General features: G+C 43.3%; 1 protein-coding gene across 4 annotated transcripts in view; it reads right to left on the bottom strand.

The window, feature by feature from the left end:
- Positions 1-18,250, bottom strand: part of CHL1 (cell adhesion molecule L1 like) — a 147,891-nt gene that overhangs the window by 57,677 nt on the left and 71,964 nt on the right. For all 4 annotated transcript variants that reach the window (XM_030208520.1, XM_030208518.1, XM_030208522.1 and 1 more), the window contains exons 8-12: positions 8,288-8,472; positions 5,356-5,487; positions 3,417-3,560; positions 1,387-1,498; positions 1,118-1,284 (exon numbers count right to left, since the gene is read on the bottom strand). In XM_030208520.1, the coding sequence (XP_030064380.1) occupies positions 1,118-1,284; positions 1,387-1,498; positions 3,417-3,560; positions 5,356-5,487; positions 8,288-8,472 (740 nt within the window). The remainder of the gene's footprint in view (positions 1-1,117; positions 1,285-1,386; positions 1,499-3,416; positions 3,561-5,355; positions 5,488-8,287; positions 8,473-18,250) is intronic.

Below are 18,250 nucleotides of genomic sequence, written 5' to 3'. Positions count from 1 at the left end.
TATTTCCCAAAGCAACATTTAAAAAAATGACAGACGATACAAAATACTACAGCTCACTTGTTATACAAGGCCAAAAGACATGACCTTATTACTCCATTATTATTTAATTTTCACTGGCTGCCTGTCAATTACCTTGTCCACTTTAACATAGTAATTTTGGCTTTCACGGCTTTACATGAAGGAACTCCATCTTACTTAACAAATCTTGCAATTCCTTTTATCCCTCCCTGTTTATTGTGCTTATTAAATGATCATCACCTGCTATTACCTAATCCCTCTTCCACATGGTTGGAATCTATTCATCATAATGCCTTTTATTTCTTAGCCTCATCAGTCTGGAATAGCCTTCCGCTACCTCTCCAGTCAGAACTGTCATACAAAAAATTCAGATCAATATTGAAGACTCATCTCTTTAATACAGTCTTTGTAAACTTGATTGCTGAATAATTGCCTCCCTGTTCATGGGCTGCAAGGTGTCTGCACTTGTCTGGTCATAGATATAGAAGAATGTCTTTTAGAGTTATGATTGTCTGTATGAATGTTGTATACTTTCCTGTCACTACCATAAGAGTTCCTGTTTCTATTTTCTTTATGCTATAGTCTGTATACCACCTTGACTGCATTCCAAATAAGGAAGGTTAGCAAATTCCAAATAAACAATAATAAATGTCATTCATCACATTTGGTAGTTCAGATGAAATGACAGATGTTAAGTGACAAGACTGGCTTTTACAGTGACATCTTGTGATAAGAAAAGGAACAGGAGCGGAAGAAACTCCACAATAGTCTGTTTTGTTCTTATGGTTATTGATTATAGCAAGAAGATCCATTGATTCACCTGTTACATAGGGACACAGTAAAAGAAAAAAAAGCCAGAGGATGATTTCCTGATGAGCGCTAGATAGAAATCAATAAGAAAGAGGTGCATATAAAGCTCCCTAGTAAGAAGCAGATGGAATATAGTAGGGAGAGATGCTGTGTATGATGGCTCCCTGATGAGCACCAGAAATAGAATGTTTGTTTGATACCTGTCTGATGCATGTCAGATGGGAAGAAATAATAAGAGAAGTCATTAATGCAAAATGTTAGAGAAGAAGATAAGAATTAAAAGGATTACCTAAGACCGTCAAGTGGGCTGTGATTGCTGCTTTGTTCAGTTGATTGGTCACCCAACATGTGTAGGAGCCAGAATCTTCCTGATCCAGCTCCTTGATTTCCAGAGTACCATTGTCATAAAAGAAGAAGCGGATTCCCTCTAGTGGAACAGTGCTCTCTTCTTTGATCCTGAGATAGAACAGGTAAGACGTTACTGGAACAATAGTAGGCAAATCCAAAGCGCAGCAACCATAAATGGAAAAGCAAGAGATGTTTCTCAGTATTACTCACCAGGATATTACTGGCTCTGGGACTGCAAAGACTTTACAGTGCAAGAAAACAGATTTCCTAGCCACACTGATGTATTCCACATTATCCAAGGACAGAATCAGTGGAGGAATGTCTGTGGGACACAAGGCAAGTCAGCTTTTTAGTTCAGATTGACGGGATGAAGGAGAATCAGCTGGGATGGAAACGTACAGTAACGTTCACTGAAAATACAGCAATACACCTCCAATATGGCAGTCACTGGATCCACTGGCACTTTACTTGCAAACAGCTGAGAGAGAAATTTACTGTAAAATGGTATTTACATGACATTTTGGGGGGTTACCAGCTACCAAACATGCCCCCACCCCAACCTTGTCTGCACTGAAAAAAATATGTGCTACACATGATAGATTCAGAGAGAAAGTATATCCAGATAGATGAATTACTAAAGTATATCATACAGATAAAAATATCAAGAGGGAGCAATTGTCACGGCAGCCATTTTCTTAGAGCTGTGAAGGGCAGGAACGAGTGAGGTTTGCAGAGCATAGGTGTGTCATGGGCATGTTGTCAAGTGACACATGGGTTGTATATAATGCACGATACACTTAGGCAGACCCACTTATACCAGTCTGACTTGCTTTAAGTAACCAATGTGGTGTTGTATTAATATTCTTTGACATCATAGATGTACCCTTCAGCTGTTAAAGAACTGATGCTCAGTGTATCCCTTTGCAGCAACTAAAATGAAGCACTAATTTATAGAATTGTCACCTTAGATGGTAAAACCGTCCAGGGAAAGGAAAATACCTTAATGTGACTCACCCTGAGCTATCACATGCATAGAGGATGCCACTCATTTACACCAACCAAATCATAGACAGACATTTTTCTTTTGAAGGTGCAGTTATTTAAAGAAAGTTCAAAAGGACCCATGTTAGGTTTGTGTGTGTGTGTGTGTGTGTGTGTGAGATGGGTGGGGGGGGGGGGGGGGTCCCAAATGAATTGAAACTTTCACAGCTTGGAAGCAAAGTTTTGTTTGTAGTAGGTGTCCTTCTCAATGTTTCTCCATAGCAGATATGGAAAAGAAGACCAGAGCATTACAAAACAAGAGGTACCACTACTAGAACCAGCTGGAGAAACAGGACACCACAACCATCAGGGACCCTAAGGTAGGTCCAGGAGGGGTCCTTCAGGTGAGTGAGGTCTTCTGGGGAGGGGGGGTCAGGACTGGAGTAAGTTCTTGTGGTGGGGTTCTGGGGGAAGGGACCATAGAAGTACCGCATAAAATGAAAACCTGATATTCAGCTCACTAGCTGGTTATTAGCAGGCTGATTTTTCTACTTACCCAAATGCATTCCAGGCATAGCCAGAACTCGGATAGGCCTAATTTATCTTGCGGTGGTCGGCATTTTAAAAATGTCAACTGAATATTGACTGGTTATATTGTAAGCCCTTGGGGGACAGGACAATACCAGCTGTATGTCAATGCAAATTGCTTTAAGCTACTGCTGAGAAAAGTGTGGCCCAATTTCCTTTCCCTTAGTCACTTTTCAAAGAGGCTGATGTAGATGTCTAACATTCTGATTTCAGCACCTAAATCTTTTTGAACACAGACCCCAAAGACTCTTATAAGAACATAACAATCATCAAAACTGAGGTTCATCACTTAGCAACCTTCCCCGCATTATTGGTAAATGATAATTGCAGGGCTGGCTCAACCTATGGACAGGTCAGTCGGTGGCCCAGGGTGCCGGTGTCAAAGGCACCAAAATCCTAGTCCAGTCTACCTTTAAACTCCTAGAGGAACAGATGGGAATTTTGGCACTCACTGAACCAGTGCCTCACCTGGTCCAGCAGGAAGGGGAGGCTTGAGAGAGAGGGGAAGATACCGGATCATAGGTGTGTTGGGGGGGGGGGAGATACAAGATTGATGGTGGGTCGGGAGGCAGGAATGCAAACGTTGGCTCAGGGTGCCACAGTCCCTTGGTTTGGCCTTGGACAGTTCTGAGCATAACAGCAACATGTCGTGTGTTGGAAAGATTACTTACGGAGCACATCAACATTTGCACTTGCAAGGAGGGTACCATGTTCATTGGAGGCCTCACATTGAAACACAGCGCTGTCATTCTCCTGTAGGTTAGTGATACTGATCTCTTTTCCACGGATCAGATGATTGGGAGGAAGCGACACATCTAAAAAAAAAAAAAAGAGAGAGAACATTTAGGTACCGTTGAAAGGGTTTAATATACCACATTCCTGTGGGTACAACCAAAGTGGTTTATATATATTATATGCAGGTACTTTTTCTGTCCCTAGTGGGCTCACAAACTAAATTTGTACCTGGGGCAATGGAGGAGTAAGTGACTTGCCCAGGGTTATATGTAAATCATCAGTATGTATGAGCAGTGCTGTTAGAAAAACTGGTACATTGTGTATCTAAATATAATTTGCCATGAACTAGTTCTGAAAAGGCATGTTCTGAATTCCAAACACATTATATAAAAATGAAATAGAAAAAAATCCCTTATTTATACACTCAACATACAAAGATGGAAAGAAATCTTCTAGTCATTTTTTGGGGTGACCTTGAAAGTATATGTTCATATCATATTTTAGAACAATACTTTCTATTCTATTCCAGTTTTTGTATCCTGCTAATTTCACTCCAAAGAATCAAAGCAGGTTACAACATGTAATCATTTCACTACAATATCATTCACACATCAAATACATGTATTTCTTAGAAAATATTTCCATTGGCATTTACAGCTGTTCCAACTATGGAATTTTTTGCTAGAAGGTGGGGTGAAAGTACTTAGCATAGCTGAGCTTTAAAAGGGTTTAGACAATTCCCTGGAGGAAAAGGCCATAAAGTATTATTAGCATTGCTAACAAAAAGATCTTGATCTCATACTTGGGATCCTGGCAGGTATTTGAGACAGGCTGATAGCCTTCATGCCCTTTATTTTAGCCCTGTATGGAATGGGATGTCTTCTATTCTTATCTTCTGCCTCTCCTCTATGATATTCACATTTAAATTAAGTCTGTCTCCATATGATTTCTTACAAACAGTATTGGCAATCTTAAAAGGTTCAGAATTCAGTGTGGCAGATGAGCAACACACAGTCACTCTCTTCCTGCTCCTCCACTTGAGTTGAGCACCAGGGAGGGAGGGGAATGAAGGAGGAAATGAAGAAGATAAACTGGGTAATATGAATGGGGGGGGGGGGGGCAGGACAGAGCTCGGAGAACAAGTTTGGGGCTGATGGGGGCCTAATCTAGTAGTAGTAGTAATCGTGCCAGTTGCTGGGCTGCTTTGGGCCCTGTGCAGAATTCTGTGCTAGAAGCGCTGAATTCTACGTGGAGTGTGTAGGAGGGGAATTCTGCGATGCGCAGTTGCAGAGAATTCCCCCAGGAATAGTCAGTGCCAGCAGCCTGGTTCCAGCCCATCTTTTTGTAATAGGCTCCCAGTTCCCCAAAATGTTGCCAAGCTCCTTCTCTCCTTCATGCAGGCTTGGGCAATTTTACGAATCATTCTCCAGGATGACGTCATTTACGTGGTAAATGAGTTTTGAAATTACCCTGACAAGGACATTGGCAGCACCACATAGGCTTCCAGATAGGGGCAAAAATGATAAAGGGGAGGGTGGTGCCCTATACTTTTTAAAGTTCAGTCCTTTAAATTGTATTTCTCTCTCTCCATATAAAACCCATACTTTCTATATTGTCTCTGTATATACTGTATTTTCTACACTCTCCTATGCAGAAGTATTGCTATGTCTCAAATAGTTCTTATTCATATATATTATCATATTTTCTATCATATTTATTACCTACTGGTAATATCTGGCCTCAATGTCACCATACTTACTACCTATTGGTAATCTGCCTATATGTACTGAGACTAAATACTATGGTGCCTTCATCTCTTCATACTTACTACCCACAGGGTTCTTACCATGTCCCCATTCATCTGCTAGTACTTACTCTCAATTGCTATGCCATTCACTTTCCATTTGATCTCTGGTTCTGGATTACCAGTAGCATCACACAGTAAGACGGTGCTGGAACCAATACTGTAGACATTACTGTCTGGTTTCTTCTTCCATTGTGGAGGCTCTGACACACAGAAAATAAGATGCAAAGTCCAGTGTTGAATGATGTCGTTGAACCCTTACATGGTGTATCTTGACACTGAATAAACTACTTTGCTCATTGTCAACTTTTTACCTATTAACAAAAATCTGCCAAGTGGTGAATCCTATGCTTTTTGTTCACACATAGAGCTGAACCTAGACTTTTGAGAAGGATTTTTTTTTTTAGAAAAACAAGATATTACTGTCTTTGAAGTGGAAACGGGGCAGCTAAAGTCAGCTAAATGAGCTGTGATTGGCTGATAGAAACTTGGAGGGACTTAATGGAAAGGGAAGGATGTCTAAACAACTGGTTCGTGTGGTGCAGTGCTTAGAGCACTGGCCTGGGAATCAGAAGGTGGCTGTTTCAAATCTCCCTTTTACTATTTTTTTTTAATTTGGACATCCCCAACTGCACTTGCATGTTTTTTTTTTTCTTCCGATTTTTGCTCTCTGCATGGGTCCGGGCAGCACCAACTAAACTAAATTTGCTCGGGGGACCTGCATACTGCTGTCATGGAGCTTGGGATGATATGTGAGGCTGGCATAGAGGCTGGAAAAAAAAGTGTTTAAAGTTCCGGGTTTTTTTTTGGTGGGAGGGGGTTAGTGACCACTGGGGGAGTCAGGGGAGGTCATCCCCGATTCCCTCCGTTGGTCATCTGGTCATTTAGGGCACTTTTTTGGGACCTGTTCGTGAAAAAACAGGGTCCAGAAAAAGTGTCCTAAATTCTGGCTAAAAACGCCTTTATTTTTTCGATTATCGACCGAGCGCGCCCATCTCTCCTCAGTCGATAACCACGCCCCAGTCCCGCCTTCACCATGCCTCCAACACGCCCCCGTCAACTTTATGCGTTCCCGCGACGGAGTGCAGTTGGAAATGCCCAAAATCGGCTTTCGAATATACCGATTTGGGCACCCACAAGAGAAAGACGTCCATCTCCCGATTTAGGTCGGAATTTGGGTGTTTTTCTCTTTCGAAAATAAGCTGGAATGTCACTGAATATTGCCATTTAACAGCCAACCCCTAACTGGTGAGGTTGGGGGCAGGCCAGGGCAGAGATCAGGTGGCACATGGCCCTAGATGGTTAGCAACCATATTCAGACTTCTCAACTGGATAAGAGAGTACAAAATGTTAGGAGAGAAAAAAGACTGGCCTAACTTTATGCACGGAGTTTAACCGGGTGCCGGTCTGAATATTGCCCAGACCCACATAAGGTCCAGGTGGCCAGGCCGCCTAAAATTATCCCTGATATTGGAAATGGCCTGGCACTGAACATCAGGGGATAATTTTGCCAACAACGATCAGCATTTTAAAAACTGCTGACCACCACAGGATGAATATCGGGGGGGGGGGGGGGGGGGAATTATTTAAAATTCTGTTGTAATGAACTGACCTAGCTGAGGGAAAGCTCAACACCACAGTAGCTTGAAAATGGGACAAAAATATGACTATTGGATATATTGTTACAGAAATAAGAAATACAGAACATAGACCCCCCCCCCCCCCCATATTCAAAACTATTTAACTGGCCAGGAATGGTTCCAGACTGGTTAAATAGAGTTTAAGCGCCTAACCGTGGATACTCAGCGGAAGATAACCGGTTATCTCCCATTGAATATCCCGGTTAGCATGTAGCTGCTAAACGAGTATGTTGAGTGGTCAAAATAGGTCACTTAAGTAGCCTATCTTTGACTGCATAAAAGTTAACCGGTTAGCACAGAACATCGGCATAGCCAGTTTTAACTTTTTAGTGGATAGAACCCCCCTCCCCCCAAGATGTTCAATGATAGTTGCTGGATACGGCCCGGCATTGAATATCTGGGTTTATTACTGTTTTTGGACAGCAAACGGCTGAATATTGGACCCAGATAAGATTTTATGGACTAAACATGCAATTTCATACCCTAAACTGGCTTGAATAGGCAGCCAGTGTAAACTGATCAATAGAGGTGTAGCCCTGTCAAATTTACTGCACTTAAAGATGAATTTGATACTGGTATTCAGCAGTAACTGGAGTTTGGAAAAGAGTTTGTAATGAACTGCAATAATCCCAGCAGTAAAATTAATGCTTGGAACAATTGCTTAAAATGACCTACACTAATCGATATCCCTCAGAAATTAGACAAGTTTTAAACACCATTAGCGCTGGTCAATATTTATTTATCTGAGTGAAAATCACATTTTTTCCATAATATGTTCCCTTTTACCTCCTTTGAGTGGAAGTTTCATGGTGGCAGGGATGGGGCTTTTTCAAAACTACACCTCTTTAAAAAAAAAAAATCTCTGGGGTACTTTTCTCAAAGCAAATGTTTGTGTTATTTTTCTTTGAGAGCTGGTGCAAACTCCATGAAGAAAAGTAGCTACAGCCTTTGCAGTTACATGGAGATATTTATGAATTGCCCCAAGGTGGTCTAAATATTCTCTGTAGCATCAGTTTATCAATCTGATCCAGAGCTGATTTTGCTCCATAGTATATACGAAGATGTAATCTCAATTTTGCTAGGGAAATCGGCATTACAAATCCATTCATTGGGGCAAAGACAGGATAGAATTAGCCTGTTATAGGTGCCACCTGAGTCAGGTTCTCCCTCTGTGTTACATTAATTCATGTCTGTCCTGAAGTAGTATAGCTATCCCCAGCACTTTCTGCTCAGGTACACCTATTCCTCTCCCTTATAAATTGTTCCCTTTATTTTTCTTCTGTATTGCAGCCAACCTCTCTCAGCTTCCATGCTTCGCTTCTCTTCCTGTCTGTTTGGGCGTTGAAAGTACTTTGAGACATACCTTCTATATGTATACGAAAATCATGCTGGGCTATGCCGATGTGGTTACTGGCTATGCAACGATATGTTCCATGGTCTGCCTCTGACACATTCTTTATCTTTATGATCTTCCCATGATTTTCTATGATAACTCGATTTTTTGGCATATCTCCTCCAATTTTCATCCACTCTAATTTAGGAGTTGGGCTAACAGAAAACAAATGTACAAAAGTTATAGGTTTTGATATAAAAACAGAACAGTTTTCACCCTTTTGATTCTCGACAGCTCTTTGGCTCTTCCCTGCACTACAGAACAGGCTTCTACTACGCAACCTCTGGATGCTAAGTCTAAGTACTGTGTATTAGAATTGCCCTGATACATTCATGCATATACACACAAAAACACACACACACATGCACACACACACACACACACACACACAGTGATAAATATAGGACATGCCTTGACCGGACCTTGCCACCAGAGGGAGCTCTTATGGTGGAAGACTGCTGGAAGCCATTAGAGGGCGCTCAGGAGTAGAAGAAGCCTGCTTAGATGGGTAACAGCCACTAGAGGGCATTTTAATAGTGAGGCCCTTGTGTTGTTTTTGTATAGACCACTAAGGGGAGCCCTGCCCCAGCAATAGCCCTGACACAGTTATCTGGGGAGGGGTGGAGGTTACCCTTGTGCTAAGATGAAAGGAGAGGGCAGTGTTAGAAAGTAGGAATAGTGCCCTTCATAAAGTAAGCCCACTGGATAAGGTCCTGTACCTTTTCCAGAATATAGGAGCAGCTCAAGGAAGGGTGGGATTGGTGGGAAGCAGCCCTTTAAAAACGCTTTTCCCAAGAAGAGCAGGGGAAGAGGCTCTTCAAGAAGAATGAAGGATGCCAAGCAATTGATGACTGGACACCAAAGGAGGATCCCTAAAGACAGACACATTCCACTAGAACACAAATGACTTCCTGGATGGATTGTAAGTCATTTGTGTTCTAGTGGAATGTGTCTTCAACACAATCATCTCTGACAATGCCAATGCAATATCTGCGTTTATGCACCCGCTGAGCAAAAAGGTGTCGAAGGTGGGGTAGGTGACTTATTTATACCACAAGATAGAGGGATATCAACTGCCTAATTATGCAACATTTCAGCCTCAGGTATGGACTAATTGTGTCTTTTAAAAAATGATAAATATTCATCAGTAAAAAAAAGTAGTTAACCCTAGAAATCACATACCCCAGTTTTTAGGCTGTAGAACATGAAAAACATCAAAGTTGTTAAAAATTACGTAACCCCCCCCCCCCCCCATATGGCCGCTGACCACTTATATTGTGCTTAACCTGCTAACCGCAAATATTCAGTGGGAAATAACCGGTTATCTCTGAATGCTTGCGGTGGGCACATAACTGACTATATTGCGCGATATAGCCGGTTAGCGTTAATATTCAGCAATGGGTTTAGCGGTTAAATAGGAATGCATAAATAGCAGTCCTATCTTTAACCACTAAGAACTTAACCAGTTAAGTTCCAGCAGCCAAAAATGAAACCAGAAATTCAATGTTGATCGCTGGACACAGTCTGTTCCTTGGCTGCTGGCGAGGTAGTTCATCCAGCGACCTCAAGTGTTAATTAAGGTGTGGGGAAGTAGAATACTTGCATTGGTTGCCGAGTGAGATTCAAAGAGCCTGTTTAAAAGAGGCCCCTTAGATTCAAAACTATATAAAGAGGAAAGGTCCCACTGAACTCTCTTTCTGAGAAGTTCTGAGAGAAGAGGACATTTCTCTGGTAAGTGAACGCTACTTTGCTTTGTGCTTTGGGAACTTAAAGATTGGGGTTTAAAGGAGGAATTGTAGGTTAGTGTTAGGCAAAATAAAAATATAAAAAGCACATTTTAACAACTAATCTCCATAGTCTTTTCCACTTAGTTTTAAAAGCTTTGTACCACAGCATTAACAGATAGTATCTAACAGCCACTGCAGGTTCTAATTTAGTATTCCCACCCACCCCTAGGACAACTCCTCATTTATAGTCAGTTATTGTAATTAGGGTAACAAGCAAGGAGTGCTCTTACAGAGTTTTAAATACATTTCATTACCATCTAAGAAGGAAATACTAAATAAATCATACAATATACAATGAGGGGCATAATTGAACGAAAACGCCTATCTCCATGGGCGTTTATCTCCAAGAACGGGTCCGTGAAGGGGCGGACCGAACCGTATTTTGGGAAAAAATAGACGCCCATGTTTTATTCAACAATGTGTGAGCTGGGCGTTTTTGTTTTTCAGCGATAACGGAAAATGAAAGCGCCCAGCTCAAAAACGAATAAATCCAAGGCATTTGTTCGTGGGAGGGGCCAGGATTCGTAGTGCACTGGTCCCCCTCACATGCCAGGACACCAACCGGGCACCCTAGGGGGCACTTTTACAAAACCAAACAAAAAGGTAAAAGAGCTCCCAGGTGCATAGCACCCTTCCCTTGTGTGTTGAGCCCCCCAAATCCCCCTCAAAACCCACTGCCCACAAGTCTACACCATTACTATAGCCCTAAGGGGTGAAGGGGGGCACCTACATGTGGGTACAGTGGGTTTAGGGGGGTTGGACGACTAATAAGCATTAAGCAGCACAATTGTAACAGGTAGGGGGGATGGGCCTGGGTCCACCTGCCTGAAGTCCACTGCACCCCCTAACAACTCCTCCAGTGACCTGCATACTGCTGTCAGGGAGCTGGGTATGACATTTGAGGGTGAAAATAAAAAGTTGAGAAACTTCATTTTTTGTGCTGGGAGGGGGTTAGTGACCACTGGGGGAGTCAGGGGAGGTCATCCCCGATTCCCTCCAGTGGTCATCTGGTCATTTAGGGCACTTTTTGGGGCCTTATTCGTGAAAAAACAGGGTCCAGGAAAAGTGTCCTAAATTCTAGCTACAAACGCATACTTTTTTCCCATTATCGGTGAAATGCGCCCATCTCTGTTCGGCAGATAACCACGCCCCAGTTCCGCCTTCGCCACACCTCTGACACGCCCCCATCAACTTTGTCCGCATCCGCGACGGATTGCAGTTGAAAACGTCCAAATATCGGCTTTCCATTATACCGCTTTATTCGTTTTTGTGAGATAAACGTCCATCTCCCGATTTAGGTCGGAACTTGGGCGTTTTTCTCATTCGATTATAAGCAGGTATATAAACTAAAAAGACACTTTTATATTAGGCTAATATCCTTAATACTGTAGCAAGTTTTAAATTATTGAAAAACCCAAAAACACTAAGATGGAGTCAGCAGTCCAGCAGCGAGAGGGGTGCTATCCAGTCTTTTGCATTGAGTGTCACATGTATGATTATCTCCCAGTTGGTGAGATGTCATATGTTTGCGCCCGATGCAAAGAGCTCCTAGCTCTCAGAGAACATGTCCGTTCTCTTGATGATAGAGTAGCAGACTTGGTGGAGCTGAGGGAGACAGAGAGGTACATAGAGGAGACCTACAGGGATGTTGTAGAGAAGTCCCACCTCCAGTCTGGTAGCCCTTCTGCTACCTTGGAGGAGGGAGGTCTCCTAGAAGGAAAGCATCACCCTGGTGAAGTAGGAAGTACTCCTGTAGCCAGGACCTGCCCACCAGGGGATGTACTATCCTCTCGCACCGAGGATATGTCTGCAAGTGCTGCCTGGGAGAGAAACGTTAGGACAGCTGTTGTAGTTGGTGATTCGATCATTAGGCATATAGATAGCTGGGTGGCTGGTGGACGTGAGGATCGCCTGGTGACTTGCCTGCCTGGTGCGAAGGTGGCGGACCTCACGCGTCACCTAGATAGGATTCTAGATAGTGCTGGGAAGGAGTCGGCTGTCTTGGTACATGTGGGTACCAATGATATAGGAAAATGTGGGAGAGAGGTTCTGGAAGCCAAATTTAGGCTCTTAGGTAGAAAGCTCAAATCCAGATCCTCTAGGGTAGCATTTTCTGAAATGCTACCTGTCCAATGCGCAGGGCCCAAGATACAGGCAGAGCTCCAGAGTCTCAATGCGTGGATGAGACGATGGTGTAGGGAGGAGGGTTTTAGATTTGTTAGGAACTGGGCAACATTCTGGGGAAGGGGGAGCCTATTCCGAAAGGATGGGCTCCACCTTAACCAGGGTGGGACCAGACTGCTGGCGTCAGCACTTAAAAAGGAGATAGAGCAGCTTTTAAACTAGAAATGGGGGGAAGGCCGACAGTCGCTCAAAAGCACATGGTTCGGGATAAGGTATCTTGCAAAGATACCTCACAAACAGGGAAGATAGGGTTTCTGAATAGTGAGGTTGCACAACAGACCGTGGTAGGCCAGGTGCCCTTAAATACTATTAAAGATCAGACAAAAGATGGCAAATCAATAGTGTCAGCTACTAAGCATCATGCAAATAGGAACAACAAACATAGTCTCAAATGTCTATATGCAAATGCTAGGAGTCTAAGAAATAAGATGGGAGAGTTGGAATATATTGCCCTAAATGAAAAATTGGATATAATAGGCATTACTGAGACCTGGTGGAAGGAGGATAACCAGTGGGACACTGTCATACCGGGGTACAAAGTATATCGTAGTGATAGGGTGGACCGGACTGGTGGAGGGGTAGCATTGTGTATTAACGAGAGCCTTGACTCAGATTACAAATTCAACGGGACACAAATCACACCTTTGAATCACTGTGGGTTGAAATTCTATGTATAAAAGGGAAACAAACGGTGATAGGAGTGTACTACCGTCTGCCTCGCCAGGATGAGCAGGTAGACGCAGAAATGATAAAAGAAATCAGAGACGCGAACAAAATGGGCAATGTGATAATAATGGGTGACTTAAATTATCCAAATATAGACTGGGTAAATGTAACATCGGGACACACTAGAGAGGTACAATTCCTTGATGAAATCAAGGACAACTTTATGGAGCAGCTGGTGCAGGAGCAGACGAGAGAAGGAAAAATTCTAGACTTGGTCCTTAGTGGAGCGCATGATCTGGTGAGGGACGTTATGGTACTGGGGCCGCTTGATAACAATGATCATAATATGATCAGTTTTGATATCAACCTTGAAGTAACTATACAAAGGAAGTCAGATACGTCAGCGTTTAACTTTAAAAAAGGAGACTATGATAAAATGAGAAGAACGGTAAAAAAAAAAACTTAGGGGGGGCAACTGAAAGGGTAAAAACTGTACAACAGGTATGGAATGGAAGCTGTTCAAAAATACCATCCTGGAGGCCCAGGCCAAACATAGTCCGCGAATTAGAAAAGAAAGACGGAAGTCCAAAAGACAGCTGGCCTGGTTGAAAAGTGAGGTGAAGGAAGCTATTAGGGCTAAAAGAAACGCCTTCAGAAAATGGAAGAAGGAACTGTCTGAAAATAACAAGAAGCAGCATAAGGAGTGTCAAAGCAAATGCAAGGCGCAGATAAAGAAGGCCAAGAGGGATTACGAAAAAAGATAGCATTAGAGGCAAAAAAACATAGTAAAAATTTTTTTTCGGTATATTAAAAGTAGGAAGCCGGCAAAAGAATCGGTTGGGCTGCTGGATGACCGAGGGGTAAAAGGGGCAATCAAGGAAGACAAAGACGTAGTGGAGAGATTGAATGAATTATTTGCTTCGGTCTTCACCGAGGAAGATTTGGGTGGGATACCATTGTCGGAAATGGTATTTCAAGCGGACGAGTCGGAGAAACTTACTGACTTCACAGTAAACCTGGAGGACGTAATGGGGCAGTTCGGCAAACTGAAGAGTAGCAAATCTCCTGGACCGGATGGTATTCATCCTAGAGTACTGATAGAACTGAAAAATGAGCTTGCAGAGCTACTGCTAGTGATATGCAACTTATCCTTAAAATCGAGCGTGGTACCGGAAGATTGGAGGGTGGCCAATGTAACGCCGATTTTTGAAAAAGGTTCCAGGGGAGATTCGGGAAATTATAGACCGGTGAGTCTGACGTCGGTGCTGGGGAAAATGGTAGAGGCTATTATAAAAACAAAATTACAGAGCACATCCAAGGACATGGATTACTGAGACCAAGTCAGCATGGCTTTAGTGTGGGGAAATCTTGCCTGACCAACTTACTTCAATTCTTTGACGGAGTAAACAAACATGTGGACAAAGGGGAGCCAGTTGATATTGTGTATCTGGATTTTCAAAAGGCGTTTGACAAGGTACCTCATGAAAGGCTACAGAGGAAATTGGAGGATCATGGGATAGGAGGAAATGTCCTATTGTGGATTAAAAACTGCTTGAAGGATAGGAAACAGAGTGGGGTTAAATGAGCAGTATTCACAATTGAGAAGGGTAGTTAGTGGGGTTCCTCAGGGGTCTGTGCTAGGACCACTGCTTTTTAATATATTTATAAATGATTTAGAGATGGGAGTAACTAGCGAGGTAATTAAATTTGCTGATGACACAAAGTTATTCAAAGTTGTAAACTCGCGACAGGATTGTGAAAAATTACAGAAGGACCTTACGAGACTGGGAGACTGAACGACTAAATGGCAGATGACGTTTAATGTGAGCAAGTGCAAGGTGATGCATGTGGGAAAAAAGAACCTGAATTATAGCTACGTCATGCAAGGTTCCACGTTAGGAGTTATGGACCAAGAAAGGGATCTGGGTGTAGTCGTCGATAATACACTGAAACCTTCTGCTCAGTGTGCTCTTGCAGCTAGGAAAGTGAATAGAATGTTGGGTATTATTAGGAAAGGTATGGAAAACAGGTGTGAGGATGTTATAATGCCATTGTATCGCTCCATGGTGCGACCACACCTTGAGTATTGTGTTCAATTCTGGTTGCCGCATCTCAAGAATTTGAAAAGGTGCAGTGAAGGGCGACTAAAATGATAGCGGGGATGGGACGACTTCCCTATGAAGAAAGATTAAGGAGGATAGGGCTTTTCAGCTTGGAGAAAAGACGGCTGAGGGGAGACATGATAGAGGTATATAAAATAATGAGTGGAGTGGAACAGGTGGATGTGAAGCGTCTGTTCACGCTTTCCAAAAATACTAGGACTAGAGGGCATGCGATGAAACTACAGTGTAGTAAATTTAAAACAAATCAGAGAAACATTTTCTTCACTCAACGTGTAATTAAACTCTGGAATTCGATGCTGGAGAAAGTGGTGAAGGCAGTTAGCTTAGCAGAGTTTAAAAAGGGGTTAGACGGTTTCCTAAAGGCCAAGTCCATAAACCACTACTAAATGGACTTGGGAAAAATCCAGAATTCCAGGAATAACATGTATAGAATGTTTGTACATTTGGGAAGCTTGCCAGGTGCCCTTGGTCTGGATTGGCCGCTGTCGTGGACAGGATGCTGGGCTCGATGGACCCTTCGTCTTGTCCCAGTGTGGCATTACTTATGACCTGAGGCAATGGAAGGTTTATTTGTATTTTTTATTGGGATTTAATAACTGCCATTATGAAGAGACTCAACTTGCCCATAATCACAAGGAGCAGCAGCAGGATTTGATCCCTGATATCTCTGGTTGTCACCTCACTGCTCTAAGCACTAAATTATTCCTTCACAAAGTGAGGAGGATGAAAGCGAATTCGAGTGTATGTGTGTCTGGTTTACAAAGGTAGCACATGTGCCTTTATGCCTTTATAAACCAGCCTACCTGAAATGTCCCTCACAAAGTCACACCTGCCCTGAGACATGTGTAGCTTTTCTGCCCATCTTGCATGGATATGTGTACATTTTATAGCATGTGCACCATCTTGTAACGATTCCCCAGCTCCATCCAACATCTATTCCCAGGAATACCTGCACATACTTTATATAAAACTAGTAAAAGAGGCCCGTTTCAGAGCAAATGAAACGGGCGCTAGCAAGGTTTTTGTCGCCAACACCCCCCTCCCTGGCCAACCCCTTCATTGTTCTGCCATTGCTCTGCCCCCAACGTCATGATGTTTGACGCGAGGGCAGGGCCCGGAGCGATTTCCCACCCCCCCGCCTCCCTGCCTGCCAACCCCTTCGTTGTTCTGCCATTGCTCCGCCCTCGAGGGCAGTGGCCGGAGCGATTTTGGTGGCTTCACCACCACGAACCTTCGAACCTTTTTGAAGGAAGTCAGGGCTTGGCTTCAGTGACGTACATAAGTACATAAGTACATAAGTAGTGCCATACTGGGAAAGACCAAAGGTCCATCTAGCCCAGCATCCTGTCACCGACAGTGGCCAATCCAGGTCAAGGGCACCTGGCACGCTCCCCAAACGTAAAAACATTCCAGACAAGTTATACCTAAAAATGAGGAATTTTTCCAGTCCATTTAATAGCGGTCTATGGACTTGTCCTTTAGGAATCTATCTAACCCCTTTTTAAACTCCGTCAAGCTAACCGCCCGTACCACGTTCTCCGGCAATGAATTCCAGAGTCTAATTACACGTTGGGTGAAGAAAAATTTTCTCCGATTCGTTTTAAATTTACCACACTGTAGCTTCAACTCATGCCCTCTAGTCCTAGTATTTTTGGATAGCGTGAACAGTCGCTTCACATCCACCCGATCCATTCCACTCATTATTTTATACACTTCTATCATATCTCCCCTCAGCCGTCTCTTCTCCAAGCTGAAAAGCCCTAGCCTTCTCAGCCTCTCTTCATAGGAAAGTCGTCCCATCCCCACTATCATTTTCGTCGCCCTTCGCTGTACCTTTTCCAATTCTACTATATCTTTTTTGAGATACGGAGACCAGTACTGAACACAATACTCCAGGTGCGGTCGCACCATGGAGCGATACAACGGCATTATAACATCCGCACACCTGGACTCCATACCCTTCTTAATAACACCCAACATTCTATTCGCTTTCCTAGCCGCAGCAGCACACTGAGCAGAAGGTTTCAGCGTATCATCGACGACGACACCCAGATCCCTTTCTTGATCCGTAACTCCTAACGCGGAACCTTGCAAGACGTAGCTATAATTCGGGTTCCTCTTACCCACATGCATCACTTTGCACTTGTCAACATTGAACTTCATCTGCCACTTGCACGCCCATTCTCCCAGTCTCGCAAGGTCCTCCTGTAATCGTTCACATTCCTCCTGCGACTTGACGACCCTGAATAATTTTGTGTCATCGGCGAATTTAATTACCTCACTAGTTATTCCCATCTCTAGGTCATTTATAAATACATTAAAAAGCAACGGACCCAGCACAGACCCCTGCGGGACCCCACTAACTACCCTCCTCCACTGAGAATACTGGCCACGCAATCCTACTCTCTGCTTCCTATCTTTCAACCAGTTCTTAATCCATAATAATACCCTACCTCCGATTCCATGACTCTGCAATTTCTTCAGGAGTCTTTCGTGCGGCACTTTGTCAAACGCCTTCTGAAAATCCAGATATACAATATCAACCGGCTCCCCATTGTCCACATGTTTGCTTACCCCCTCAAAAAAATGCATTAGATTGGTGAGGCAAGACTTCCCTTCACTAAATCCGTGCTGACTTTGTCTCATCAGTCCATGTTTTTGTATATGCTCTGCAATTTTATTCTTAATAATAGCCTCCACCATCTTGCCCGGCACCGACGTCAGACTCACCGGTCTATAATTTCCCGGATCTCCTCTGGAACCTTTCTTAAAAATCGGAGTAACATTGGCTACCCTCCAGTCTTCCGGTATTACACTCGATTTTAGGGACAGATTGCATATTTCTAACAGTAGCTCCGCAAGTTCATTTTTTAGTTCTATTAATACTCTGGGATGAATACCATCAGGTCCCGGTGATTTACTACTCTTCAGCTTGCTGAACTGACCCATTACATCCTCCAAGGTTACAGAGAATTTGTTTAGTTTCTCCGACTCCCCCGCTTCAAATATTCTTTCCGGCACCGGTGTCCCCCCCAAATCCTCCTCGGTGAAGACCGAAGCAAAGAATTCATTTAATTTCTCCGCTACGGCTTTGTCCTCCTTGATCGCCCCTTTAACACCATTTTCGTCCAGCGGCCCAACCGACTCTTTGGCCGGTTTCCTGCTTTTAATGT

Source organism: Microcaecilia unicolor, chromosome 6 (assembly GCF_901765095.1).
Source record: "Microcaecilia unicolor chromosome 6, aMicUni1.1, whole genome shotgun sequence".
Lineage (NCBI taxonomy): Eukaryota > Metazoa > Chordata > Amphibia > Gymnophiona > Siphonopidae > Microcaecilia > Microcaecilia unicolor.
Note: the sequence above shows the minus strand (reverse complement) of the source record. Positions and strands in the feature narration are given on the sequence as shown.